The sequence below is a fragment of the Sphaerodactylus townsendi genome, linkage group LG12 (genome assembly GCF_021028975.2).
Source record: "Sphaerodactylus townsendi isolate TG3544 linkage group LG12, MPM_Stown_v2.3, whole genome shotgun sequence".
Taxonomy (NCBI): Eukaryota; Metazoa; Chordata; class Lepidosauria; order Squamata; family Sphaerodactylidae; genus Sphaerodactylus; species Sphaerodactylus townsendi.
The window spans coordinates 48,770,325-48,782,908 of record NC_059436.1 but is presented as its reverse complement, the minus strand read 5'-3'; the positions used below and the strand labels follow the sequence as shown (position 1 = coordinate 48,782,908).

General features: G+C 50.6%; 2 protein-coding genes across 3 annotated transcripts in view; both read right to left on the bottom strand.

Annotated features, from left to right (window-relative positions):
• The window catches only part of CFAP77 (cilia and flagella associated protein 77), a 140,834-nt gene extending 133,295 nt beyond the window's left edge, over window positions 1–7,539 (bottom strand). Inside the window, exon 1 of the mRNA XM_048513611.1 lies at window positions 7,072–7,539. Coding sequence (XP_048369568.1) covers window positions 7,072–7,146 — 75 coding nt within the window. The 5' untranslated portion in view covers window positions 7,147–7,539. The remainder of the gene's footprint in view (window positions 1–7,071) is intronic.
• A 3,277-nt stretch (window positions 7,540–10,816) lies between these two features.
• The window catches only part of TTF1 (transcription termination factor 1), a 36,307-nt gene continuing 34,539 nt past the window's right edge, over window positions 10,817–12,584 (bottom strand). For both annotated transcript variants that reach the window (XM_048512089.1, XM_048512090.1), the window contains exon 11: window positions 10,817–11,678. In XM_048512089.1, coding sequence (XP_048368046.1) covers window positions 11,401–11,678 — 278 coding nt within the window. In that variant the 3' untranslated portion in view covers window positions 10,817–11,400. The remainder of the gene's footprint in view (window positions 11,679–12,584) is intronic.

Genomic DNA, 12,584 nt, shown 5'->3' with positions numbered 1-12,584 from the left:
TGAAGGCCTTGTTGTTTTTCTATAGCTGCTTGTAACTAGAGGTAAACCTTCCCCTCATTTCTCCAGCTCCCCAGAGAAAGGTCTCCTGGGAAGTGTAGTTCCCACCAGGCCGTTTTCAGTCCCAAGTGAACAGGCCGCTTTTCCCAGCCTGCACTTTCAGGCTGAACCAAAGTAAGCAGGGGTGCGGAAAACACAGGGCGCAGTATGGCCCAGCTACGCTTCTGGCCCCTTGCGCCAGCAGATGGGTGCATCTGCTCCAGTGAGGGATTCTCGCTCCCCCCACACTCACACTTGGACTGCTAGTTATATTTTAATGTATTTTAATATTTTGGTTATATTTAAAATTTTTTGCATGGAACTCTTTTAAGGCTGTGCAATTATATATTTTCTGTTTTAATTTATTTATGCAATTGGCCTGAAAATCATCTGGCTGGCCTCGACAAGGGCCAGGGCCTTTTTGGTCCTGGCCCCTACCTGGTGGAATATGTTTCCGTTTGAGATTAGGGCCCTGTGGGATTTGAATAGATAGATAGATAGATAGATAGATAGATAGATAGATAGATAGATAGATAGATAGATAGATAGATAGATAGATAGATAGATAGATCTATCACTATTTCCTGGCCTCCCAGATGTAATAAGTCGCCATCTGAATTTGAGTAATTTTATACTTTATTTATTGTGATGTTTTTATGCTTTTACTAGCGGTACCCGGCCACGTGTTGCTGTGGCTGAGTGTGGTGAAATGGAAATGAAAGAAAATTAAGCCTGTGTTAATGAAGCCCTTACTTTTCTCATAGTGAGAATCGATCAGTTGATCCCTGTGATTGTGCTCCCCTTCCCCAACAAATGTAAGGAAAGACTGCACCATCCTCTGAGGAGAAAAGCCCTTACGTCTGAAGGTGTGTCTTATGGCTAGGTGAATTGTCTTTTCTCATAATTTGAATCCATTACTGTGTTTCCTAGTCTCCGACAGATGTAAATGTTGTACCTGGGTACAGAGGGAGAGGTAGAAGAAGACAGTTGGCATCCTGTTGCGCAATTGCTTCCAAGTGGGTTTTGGAATTCTGTATAGTAAAAATGCAGTTGCAGTGTATCAAAAAATGGCTTGAAAGCGCACCTGTAGTGTGAAGGGCTGTTCCCGCAGAGCGCAGAAGGTAGTTATGACACATTGCGCCGCGATCTTCTTGGCACCGCGAGCTGGGTGGCAGAGATGTGGGTAAGTAAGATGGGGGAGGGGGAGGGGCATGGCTTTGGGCCGTGTGTGTGTGTGTGGGGGGGCTGTTTTTGTATGACTGGCCAACATTGGGGGGTGAGTTCATTATTCCTTGGGCTCGGCAGGGTGGGGGGAGGGCGAGGGGATTCCATTGGAGATCTAAAGGCTGCCGTAAAAATTCTGCTAGAGGAGTTAGCTGGAAAATTAGTCAAAGAATGCCCGCCCCCACCCCCCCACCCCGCTCCTTCTGTGCATGTATGCCGGGTTTCCCCGTTTCTCCGTGAAATAATGGGTTGCAAGCTGAAAGGTAGATCCACTCCTTCTGAGCAATCTGCCTCTGGAGATGTCGGTGGTGTGCAGCAGCTTTTTTGGGCACAAAGCGGGGGGGACCCAGGAAAACAGCCATCTCTCCCCTGTGTTGAGTGGAGCAGCCATACTGCCTGTGCTGCTGTGGTGCCTGGGTGCGATTGGGGCCTGCTGGTGGAGGGGTCGGCCCCGCATTCCTGGCGATTAATCCTGTGGTGCAATGGAGAAGAAGGGAATGATGCATGGTAACGGGTCCCATGAAACACTGCACAGTCCAGTGAGGGAAGAGCCCTACTTTGTCAAGTGCAGAAGATGTTTACTTGCAGGGGCGAGGGCGACAAGCGCGCTGGTCGGTGTGGCGGCCGTGAGGAGCAGCTCAAGTTGCAACGTAGCGAGGTGTGGAGGCAGGCTCGTTGTAGCGGGCATGAGGGGCAGCAAAAGGCGCCACAGAGTTAGGTGGGGAGCATGGTGCATTGTTGTGGCCGTTTGGGGCAGTGGAAGTTGGGCCAGAGGGAGGCGCAGAGCCAGGCACGGCACCGTGGGTGTTTTTGGGCAGCAGAAGTTTGCGCGAAGGCAGGGGTGGAGCCAGGCATGTCGGCGTTGGAGCCATGAGGGGCAGTGGAAAGTGGTGCAGAAGTAGGTGGCTGGGGAATCCGGATTTGGTCCCAAAAAGGGAGGGGGGAAAGAGCGGTTCTCGCTGGACGATGTGGCTGGGCTGTGCTCAGGGCTCCCTTTGCCCCAGTGATGAGCCATGTACCCCTTCAGTACCACAGCCATTATTGGTGTGCTGGCCATCTATTTGGTAATCGGCCATGGAGCGTCCCTGCTCTGTAACCTGATCGGCTTTTCTTACCCTGCATACATCTCCATCAAGGCCATTGAAAGTCCTAACAAAGAGGATGACACAGAGTGGCTGACCTATTGGGTGGTGTATGGCATCTTCAACATAGCAGAATTTTTCGCCGACATCTTTCTCTCCTGGTTCCCTTTCTGCTACATGATGAAGTGCGGTTTCCTGATATGATGCATGGCCCCAAGTCCCTCAAATGGAGCAGAGTTCCTGTACCACCGAATTATCCACCCTATCTTCCTGAAGCATGAGAAGAAGCTGGATGGTGTAGTGAAGGATCTGAAAGTAGGTGGCTGGGAGTGTGTGGGTGCAGGCGTGAAGCATGGCGAGTGAGTTGGGCACGCAGGTGGATTGCTGTTGTTGGATATGCGCAGCAGGAGGTGGTGGGTGGAGGGGCTGGGCAGTGGCAGCAGGCGGTGGAAGAATGCAGTGAGGCAGCTGTAGGCGGCGTGGCCAATCGGCGAGGCAGCATGAGGGTTCGGAGGTGTAATGGGCGCAGCGTTCGGTGGCGGAGTGGGCAGCGTCGGGGCTGCAGGTGTGTGGGATAAAGCATTTTACCTGGCTCAGGTGCGTTACTCGAGGGAGGGGAGGTGTGGAAAACACGCGCACATACATGAGCGACGGCGTGTGAAATTTTGAGAGCATTCGGTCCAGTGGTTTCGGAGTTCGAGTACAACTCACAAACGAACGGTTAGCTTTTTATATATATGGATAGAAATTGTTTTTATACTGTTGTTGCTGCCCTGATCCCTTCAGGTACATGATAAATAAATAAATAAACAAGCAAACAAATAAATAATGTGCTGGAGTTGGTGTTAAATCTATATATGCATGATGTACTATTTGGGAACAGCCTATTGGAATATAGCCTATCAGGAGGTGCATCCATTGAAAATGTTGGGGGGAAGAATTAGGACTAATAAAAGGAAACACTTCTTCACGCAACGTGTGATTGGTGTTTGGAATATGCTGCCACAGGAGGTGGTGATGGCCACTAACCTGGATAGCTTTAAAAGGGGCTTGGACAGAATTATGGAGGGGAAGTCAATCTATGGCTACCAATCTTGATCCTCTTTGATCTGAGATTGCAAATGCCTTAGCAGACCAGGTGCTCAGGAGCATATGGAGCAGCAGCAGAAGGCCCTTTGCTTCCCATCCTGCAAGTGAGCTCCCTAAAGGCACCTTGGTGGGCCACTTCCTAGTAGCAGAGAGCGACTAGACAGACTCTGGTCTGATCCAGCAGGCTAGTTCTTATGTTCTTAAGGCCCTTGCTTTCACATCCTGCACGTGAGCTCCTGCTGGCAATCTTTGGTTGCCACTGCTAGGCAGAGAGCTGGACTACAGACTCTGGTCTGATCCAGCAGGCTAGTTCTATGTTCTTAAGGCCCTTGCTTTCACATCCTGCACGTGAGCTCCCAAAGGCACCTGGTGGGCCACTGCGAGTAGCAGAGTAGTGAACTAGACGGACTCTGGTCTGATCCAGCAGGCTCTTTCTTATGTTCTTATGCTGTTGTAGCAATGTAATTTCTTCCTTTTATACGGAAATACTACCCAGGAAATACATAAATACCATAGAGAACATAAATGTCACAGGGAGGGGCTGTGGCTCAGTGGAAGCGCCTCTGTTTGGCATGTGGAAGTTCCCTGGTTCAATCCCTGGGGTCTCCAGTTAAAGGTTTAGGTGGTGATTGACGTGAAAGGCCTGGGACAGCCGTTGCCAGTCTGAGTAGACAAGGCTGACCTCGGTGAACCAGATGGTTGTATTCGGTGTAAGGCAGATCCACGTGTTCCGTCCTTTCAAAGCCTGATCTACTATTGGGTGGCTGGGATCCCTGTCTGGAGAAGCCAAAGAGAGACTTCCCTCTAGTGGAGACTCTGCATGAGGAAGTCTCTTGGCACTATGAGAACGGAGGGCAGGCCCAGATGGTACAGAAGAGCCTATTCAGCGTCCTCTTTCCATCTGCAGATCGTCGGATACCTCCCAGGAAACTCACCAGCAGGACCTGAAGACACTGAGTTCTCTGAAGCCAATCAAACGACAGGCAACACACAGACACTCCCTACCCTGACATTTCAGTCCTTGCTCTGGAGATCTTCAGAGAGGGGAGGTGGTGCAGCCCTTGAAATGTGAGGGCAAAATCATGCTGCCAAATCACACAGGCTCCCTCACATCTCCACCCCTGGCAAAATCTGGATTCTGAGCATCAAGTCAACGCAGCCAGGAAATGATTGCAGCAGTCAAGACTGCCCTCTAGTGTTCAGTGTGGCGTCTGCAGGCAGCTGCTGGTCAGTGCAGATAACTCTAAAATCCTATGCAAACTGTGAGGGATACGTGTACACTTGACATCTGGGTACAGCAGTGGTGTAGTGGTTAAGAGCAGGCGGACTATAATCTGGAGGAACCGGGTTTGATTCCCAGCTCTGTCGCTTGAGCTGTGGAGGCTTATCTGGGGAATTCAGATTAGCCTGCGCACTCCTAACATACTAAACAGATCAGCAAATATCTATCCCATGCATAATTTTATAGACTTCGATCATATCCCCCCTCAGCCGCCTCCTCTCCAAACTAAAGAGTCCCAAACGCTGCAGCCTCCCTCATAGGAAGGTGCTCCAGTCCCTCAATCATCCTCGTTGCCCTTCTCTGCACTTTTTCTATCTCTTCGATATCCTTTTTGAGATGTGGCGACCAGAATTGAACACAGGCTCAGCAAGGGTGCTGCTAGATCGCTTGTTTTGCAAGGACCAGTTGGCGCAGCTATGGGCAAGAGGTCAACAGTAGGCACTGACCTAGGGCTTTGAAGCATATAGAGATATGTAACCCTGCTAGCTAGGCTCTTGCTGATTCTGCTTACTGGACAGAAAATATACGTAGCTCCATGAGTCTACGGGCTGCTTGTTACACGGCTCAAAAAGTCATAGGCCAGAACAAGGGCATTGACGCATACACTGAGGCGTCCCCCTATTTATTATATACTTATTATATAATTACTGCACTACTTTTTTTCATCATCTTCATACCCATCTCCTCCCACTCCTATGACTGTATGACTATAGCCTGTGCTGATATTTTATTTTACTTTTTATTTTATTTTTTTATTTTTATGATTTTACTTTTTATGTTTTTATTACTACTGATTGGTTTCCCTGATTGCTGCATTGTGACTCATATACATGACAAACGATAAGTGTTGCACCTTATGACTTTGACAAATGTATTTTTCTTTTATGTACACTGAGAGCATATGCACCGGAGACAAATTCCTTGTGTGTCCAATCACACTTGGCCAATAAAGATTCTATTCTATTCTATTCTATTCTATTCTATTCTATTCTATTCTATTCTATTCTATTCTATTCTAGTGGCTGAGGTGGGCACTGAGTCCAGGAACCTCCCTGTATTTTGTGACGGGCAGCCCCTGGACAGCCACTTCATGGTGTCACCCACTATCTGTCCTCTAAATCCCAGAAGTCAGATTGGGAACCCACGTCTAACCACTACAACATACTAGCCCAAAAGCATGTACACCAGGGGTCTTCAAACTATGGCCCTCCAGATGTTCATAGACTACAATTCCCATGAGCCCTACCACTTGGCCATGCTGGCAGGGGCTGATGGGAATTGTAGTCCATGAACATCTGGAGGGCCATAGTTTGAAGACCCCTGATGTACACAAACTACTGACTTTTTAAAAACTTGTTTCACCAAAAAAAAAGAAAAAAAGCAAAGTTTTGGCTCCCTGTCTGCCAACTTTTGCCACCCTAAAGGAAAAGTTCTGGTTTTCACCGGAGGAGTCAACAGTAACGAAGAGGTAGGAAATGAAGTCTGTATGGGAAACGCCAACACAAAGAGCGATAGATGACGCGCCACCCATGCATCCGCGGCAGTTACAAATTCATGCAGACTTTTGGGTCACGAGAATGTCACAAACCAGCCATTTTCAAATGTCAAGGCAAGCGCGTTCATGCACAACATTCAGCCCACAGGATGAGATGCATTTTTTGGCGCTTCCCGAACAACGAAACCTAAAATCCCTTTGCGATTGTCGGCACAGCACTATGGGGGACTTCAGTCCTGGCCGGGCCGACAACCGATGTTTCCAGATTCCTTTCCGGGTGGGCCCCGGGGTCTCGCACAGGTAGGCAAGCCACAAAGACATTTTATCAGCCCGTTTCTCCGTGGCAGAAAGCAAAGTCTGTGGAAAGGGAGAGCCGAGGAACTGGTATGCAGGAAGGGAAACACTGTTTATATACCCTGTTTCCCCAAATATAAGACATCCCCTAAAAATAAGACATAGTAGAGGTTTTGCTGAAGTGCGAAATATAAGGGATCCCCTGAAAGTAAGACGTAGCAAAGTTTTTGTTTGGAAGCATGCCTGACGAATAGAACACAGAAAAATAAGACATCCCCTGAAAATAAGACATAGCCGCGACCTTGGGAGTTAAAATTACTATAAGACACCGTCTTTATATCCGGGAAACACAGTAGGAGCGACCAAAGATCACAGGTATTAGCCGTCTAGATAAGTGGATTACAGCCCTTATCATCCCCGCCAGCACCATGCTGGCAGGGGATGATGGGAACTGTAGTCCATAACATCTGGAGGGCCGCGAGTTTGACACCTGTGACCTACATAAAGGTCTGAGGGGGACTCAGAAGGGGTTTGTCTTCACACCTGCTGACCCCTCCCGCTTGGCTCACCTTGGCAATGAGATGGTTTTGAAGCATGCTTTCACGCACCACTCCCAGCCGCTCCGCCCACGCTGTTCGGTACATTTCGCCAGGGTCATCGGGTCAGCCGCGGGCGGAGGATTAAATCTGGCTTTCACGCCCGCCGCCGAGGTAAGTGCTCCTTGGCAGGAGTCTTCCGGGTGGCTGCAGCAGCCAGGGCGGCCATGGCAGTTGGGGGTCAGGAAAGGCTACTCCGCAATGCCAGCTGCCTCAGCTTTGGCCTGCAGGGATGGTTGTGGGTTCCTGAACTCCTCTGGACCGTGCCACTTGCGGAGAGGGAGGCAACAGTGGAAACCCGGGGAGGAGGGGAGGGTCCCCTCTGCATCAAACCCCCCTCCCCACTGAAAGAGCCCCTCCCCAAATTCACCAGACTTCACATGGAGTGGGCCGTTGGCTGTCTGGTCTCTGGACGACAGCTTCTCTCAAGGAAAGAATTCCCCACTCCGGGGAATGGGGTGGCCGGCTGCCATGGCAACCCAGGACGCTAACAGTGTTTGCAGAGCAACACCGGACACCAGGAAACGGGAGGGCAGGCTTTCGGCTCAAAGGCAGCTGCAGGGCGTCAGGTTGCCAACTGACAAGGGAGGGGGCATCTTGGGGAGCCAATTGCCTGAAGAACAAGAGGACGCCCCCCCCCCCCCACCAAAGCCATGCACCTTGAGCGAATAAAGAATCTAAAGCTCTACCTTGAGCCCTCTCTGCCCGGCAACGTTTTGATTGCTGTTTTGCTAATGTTTTGTGCATATTTTAACAGAGAGGCAACATGGTGTACAGTCAGTGGTGAAGGTGTTGGAACAGGACAGTGGTGGCTTAACCTATGGCACGGGTGCCAGAGGTGGCACTCTCTGTGGGCACGCGACAGAGTCACCGCCATTACCAATATTGCCACACATATCTAGGCTGATCAACGATTGATTTCATATGAACTACAACTCCAGAGTAACCGACAGTTGCTTCAAAGCAAAGCCACCAACTACCACCGTTTACCCCGAAAGTAACGACTCTGAGCCAACCGCTTCTTCTAAATGAAACCTCAGTATTCAGGTAAGTTAACAAATTCGTCGTTGGCACTTTGCGATAAATAAGTGGCTTTTGGGTTGCAATTTGGGCACTCGGCCTCGAAAAGGTTCGCTATTCCTGGAATAGGACCTGAGAGACCCAGGTTTGAATTCCCACATACCAGGGAAATTTGCTGAGTGATCTTGGGGCAGCCACACACTCTCAGCCCTGATCTTGGCAAATATTTGGATGGGAGACCTCCAAGGAATACCGTGGGCATGACACGGAGGCAGGCAACGGCAACCCCCCGCCGACGTCTCTTGCCTTGAAAACTCTCTGGCGTTGCCCTAAATCAGCTGAGACTTGACGGCAAAAAAACCCACCTGTTTTTTAAAAAATGTTGCCAATATTTGAGTTTCGGAGCAGGACTGATATCAATGGCTTTAAAATATTATTTTATCATGTAGGTTTTTAAAGCATTAGTCACCTGGGTGGCTTTGGGGCAGAAAGGCAGGGCACCGATGTTGTAAAGAAGTGCATTCATCAAGTCAAATTCCCCACCATGCCTGGGCTCGCGGGGATTTTGTGGAGGATACAACTCTGGGATGCAAGACGAAAGAGGAGCCAATACTAGCCGGGCAAATAAAAAACAGCCCCGGAGGGCTTCACGACGTCATCATTCAGTTTGTTTTTGCTTTATTTGAAAATCCAACAAATTATACATCTGCAGCAAAAAAAAATCCTGATTTTTTTCCCCTTTAAGTTTTTAAAAAATCTCTTTAGTCATATAGAAATACAACAACCCAACGGACAGACATGCTGGGGGAAGCCAGCGTACTTGAACCTGCGGACGAGGAGTCCGGGTGACAACAGAACAGTTTGTTTTTGTTTTATTGTAAAATTCAACAGGTTTGTAAATATCTGCAGTGAAAAAAAAAAAAAACTGAGCCACCGATCCTTGGAGCATTGATTCTGAACCTCATTCAAGTCTGGACGTTGTACTGGTTGAACTAAAAACAGTCAAAAACAGAGGATTTCTATACTTGGTTAGCTCTGTTACGTTCTAGAAGCACTTTGCTTCTGTACTGGAAAGGAATGTTGGCTTGTGTTGAACCTCAGCCTACTAGCGCCCAGGTAAGAAGAGGTAGCGTGATAAGCCCCGAACAGACATTTGCGCCCAAGGTTTCCAGATGGAGGGTGGGGCACTACACAGGGCCAAGAAGGCAGGCTCAGGAATCTCCTCTCTCACACTGAGACCAGAAACCCAATGAAGTCTACTCATCGTTTTAAAAACGTTACACAAGTTATGAATTTCTCAGAAAAAGAAGGAAGAGAGCCCCGGGTGCACCGAAAATAATGGGCATTCACGGTCAACAGAAATTGCGCATTTCCTTCTCTTAAAAATAAGCTCTACCGTCCAATCGTAGGCACGTCTTACTTCGCATTCACGTGCTGGTAAACTCGGGTAAGTACAAAACCCACAACTGTAGGTGTTCTTGCAGGATCCGCACCCTGCTTCATGTCCAAGAAGATGGGCTCAAGAAAGAAGCCAAGTGTGGACACACATTAAGATATGGCTTGGTTGTTGGGGAGAAGTCACGCCAGCCGCGTGCAACACTCTTGACCTTTGTGTCTGGAATTTGGCCGGCCAATCTGCAGAAGATTCCTTCATCAGCCAACAGCGGTAGGATCCTGTCCAGGTATCTGCCCATAGGATACCTTAAGTTTCACACTGTTAGGACTTTCATAAGACAGTCTTAGATTCACACTGTTAGGACTGTTCTGTACTTATAGTTTACTCATCAACCACAGCCGAGGACTGCTGGGTCAGGCCCAGGGTCAACAATATTGCTCCTCCCCCACTTTTTTTTTTTTTAGAAAGAGGCGGGTAGGATGCTAAGGTCCACCAATGGCCTTCAGACTTGTCACGGCTAAGCTTGCACTATTGGTCACTGGAAAATCTCTTGGTATTTGCCAAAGGGGGCAGGTGGGCATTAATGGAAATGGGCAGTTTGATTCTCTCATTAGGCAGATGGCGGCAACTGCCTCGGTTAGTGTGGGATGCGCGCCGCGAATGTACCTGCAGCATTTAGGGTCTGGTAACCTGCGGCTCTCCAGATGTTCATGAATCCGTTTCATTGCCCCGCCAGCTAACACGTCATGCTGGCAGGGGCTGATGGGAATTATAGTTTGTGAACATCTGGAGAGCTGCAGGTTGCAGACCCCTGTGCTAGAGCAAGTGGCAGCCCTGAGCAGCACCTCATTCCAGCTCCAATGACTAGGTAACCCTGCCCACTTCCTTCTGTAAAGGGATGGGCGAGAGCAGTTGGTTGCGAGAAGGCCCATGCTGAGCTACGCTCCAGCTGTTTCTGCACGGGCCAAAAACAGCACCCTAGGGATGGTAAAAACAATCCCTAGGGTGCTGTTCGCACACCTGCTGCTGCTGCAGTGCTCACCCCCCACCCCACCCCCAACGGTGGGGAAATGCTGCTTTCAAAGCTGTGTCTTCCTGCCTGCGCGCCATGGCGACCGGGCGCAGGGCACCGCTTTGAGGGTGCTTTGGTTGTTTGTTATTTCCAGGCTTTGCGTTTCCGCGGCTCTGGACGGAGGAAGGGACGCGGCCACACTGCCCTCCGACCTTCCTCTGTCCAGAGCCTCGCAGGGAGCAAAGGTAGGTAAACAAAACAAACCGGTTTGGCGACATGTGGAGCTGCCCGAAAATTCACGGGCGTTTTCAGGTAACCACCCAAACGGGACCGCGGTGGATATCTTGGTCCCGAGGCTCCACTGGCATAAATTATGCCAGTGGCCAGCTGCTTCTGCTGCCAGCAGCTCCGGCCTCCCTCTGGCTTGGGCAGGAAGTCGTGGGGCATAGCAGCTCTCCTGGCTTCCTTCTCCCCCACCCACCCCCCGCAAAAGAGCAAGGGATGGAGGAAGAGCTGGTGGCAGCCGGCTCCAACAGGCCCTGCCCCCAGATTTGGGACTTGGAGAGTGTTTGTGTGGATTTGCGTAAAGTGCAAGCATGCGCGATCACCACTAATGCTGGCCCATAGTGCCACACTGCCCTCACATCAGCCCTGAACTCTGCCTTTGCACAAATATGGGATTTACTGATCACAAACAGGGTTGCGCCTTTGCTGAGAGAGTGGCTGCAAGCAGAGGATAGAGACGGTGGCTGTTGGACTGGGGGGAGGAGGGATCCTCCCCTTCCTCGAGGCTGCTTTGAATATTCTGTCAGGAATCCAATCTCAAACGGCATCAAAAAACAAAGGCTCAATACGCCATTTTCTTTGCGACGCTTCAGCCGGCCCCTTCTTTCTTCCTCGGGTCAGGAGCTCTCCCGGACCTCGGCCCGCGTTTCGCTGGAGGCCCTTCTACAGCCTCCTCCTCTTCAGACTCTTCGGTTGAATCTTCCGGCAGCTCGTCACTGCTCTCCTGAAAGATATCACTGAACTGGAACACCTGCCTCTGACACTTCACCTGAGCGGCCTGCGCTCGGGCCAAACTTTTTGACAGTCTTTTTTCCAGCACGGCTCTCAGTGCTGGCAGCGTCTTGTTGTACAGGTGATCGATAATTTCTTTTGAAGGGAAAAAAAGAAGAACAAAACCTCAAGTCAGGCTGCGCGCTGGCGGGAAGGGACAGAGGCACAAGCATCGCGGAGGGCTTGGAAGACATTTGAAGCTTGGCTGAATGCAAAGCCGCTTTTGTTTTCTTTCTAGGAAAGGATGAGAAGGCCCCGTGAGTGGGAGGCTGCCCCTGCTATGACATCTTCAGCTTTGGGAACGAGGCAGAGCGCAAGGGGGTCAGCCCTCAAAAGCCTCGAGAAGGAGAGAAATGAGATAAGAGCCAGCACGGTGTAGCGCAGTGATGGCGAACCTATGGCACGGGTGCCAGAGAAGAAGAGTTTGGATTTTTATCCCCCCTTTCTCTCCTGCAGGAGACTCAAAGGGGCTGACAATCTCCTTGCCCTTCCCCTCACAACAAACCCCTGTGGGAGGTAGGGCGGGCTGAGAGAGTCCCGAGAAGCTGTGACTAGCCCAAGTCCACCCAGCTGGCGTGTGTGGGAGTGTACAGGCTAATCTGAATTCTCCAGAGAAGCCTCCACAGCTCAGGCGGCAGAGCTGGGAATCAAACCCGGTTCTTCCAGATTAGATACACGAGCTCTTAACCTCCTACGCCACTGCTGCTCAGGGTGACACTTCCCGAGCCTTCTGTGGGCACGTGCACAGAGTTTGCCAAGCGGGGAGCAGACATACCCCCCCCCCCCACACATAGCCATCTAGGCTGGCCTGGGCCACTGAGCACGACGCGCTGGGCATCCGCTGTGAGCAGAGAGGACCGGGCTGGCTGGCCTGGTGCCTGTGCTCCGAGTGGCTGCTGCCAGCGTCTGGGGCAGAGGGAGGCAGAGATGCTGGAGAGACACAGAGCGGTGAGCCGGGGACTTGCTGGGAGGCTTGAGCAGGCTGGCCCCTGCCTCGAGCCG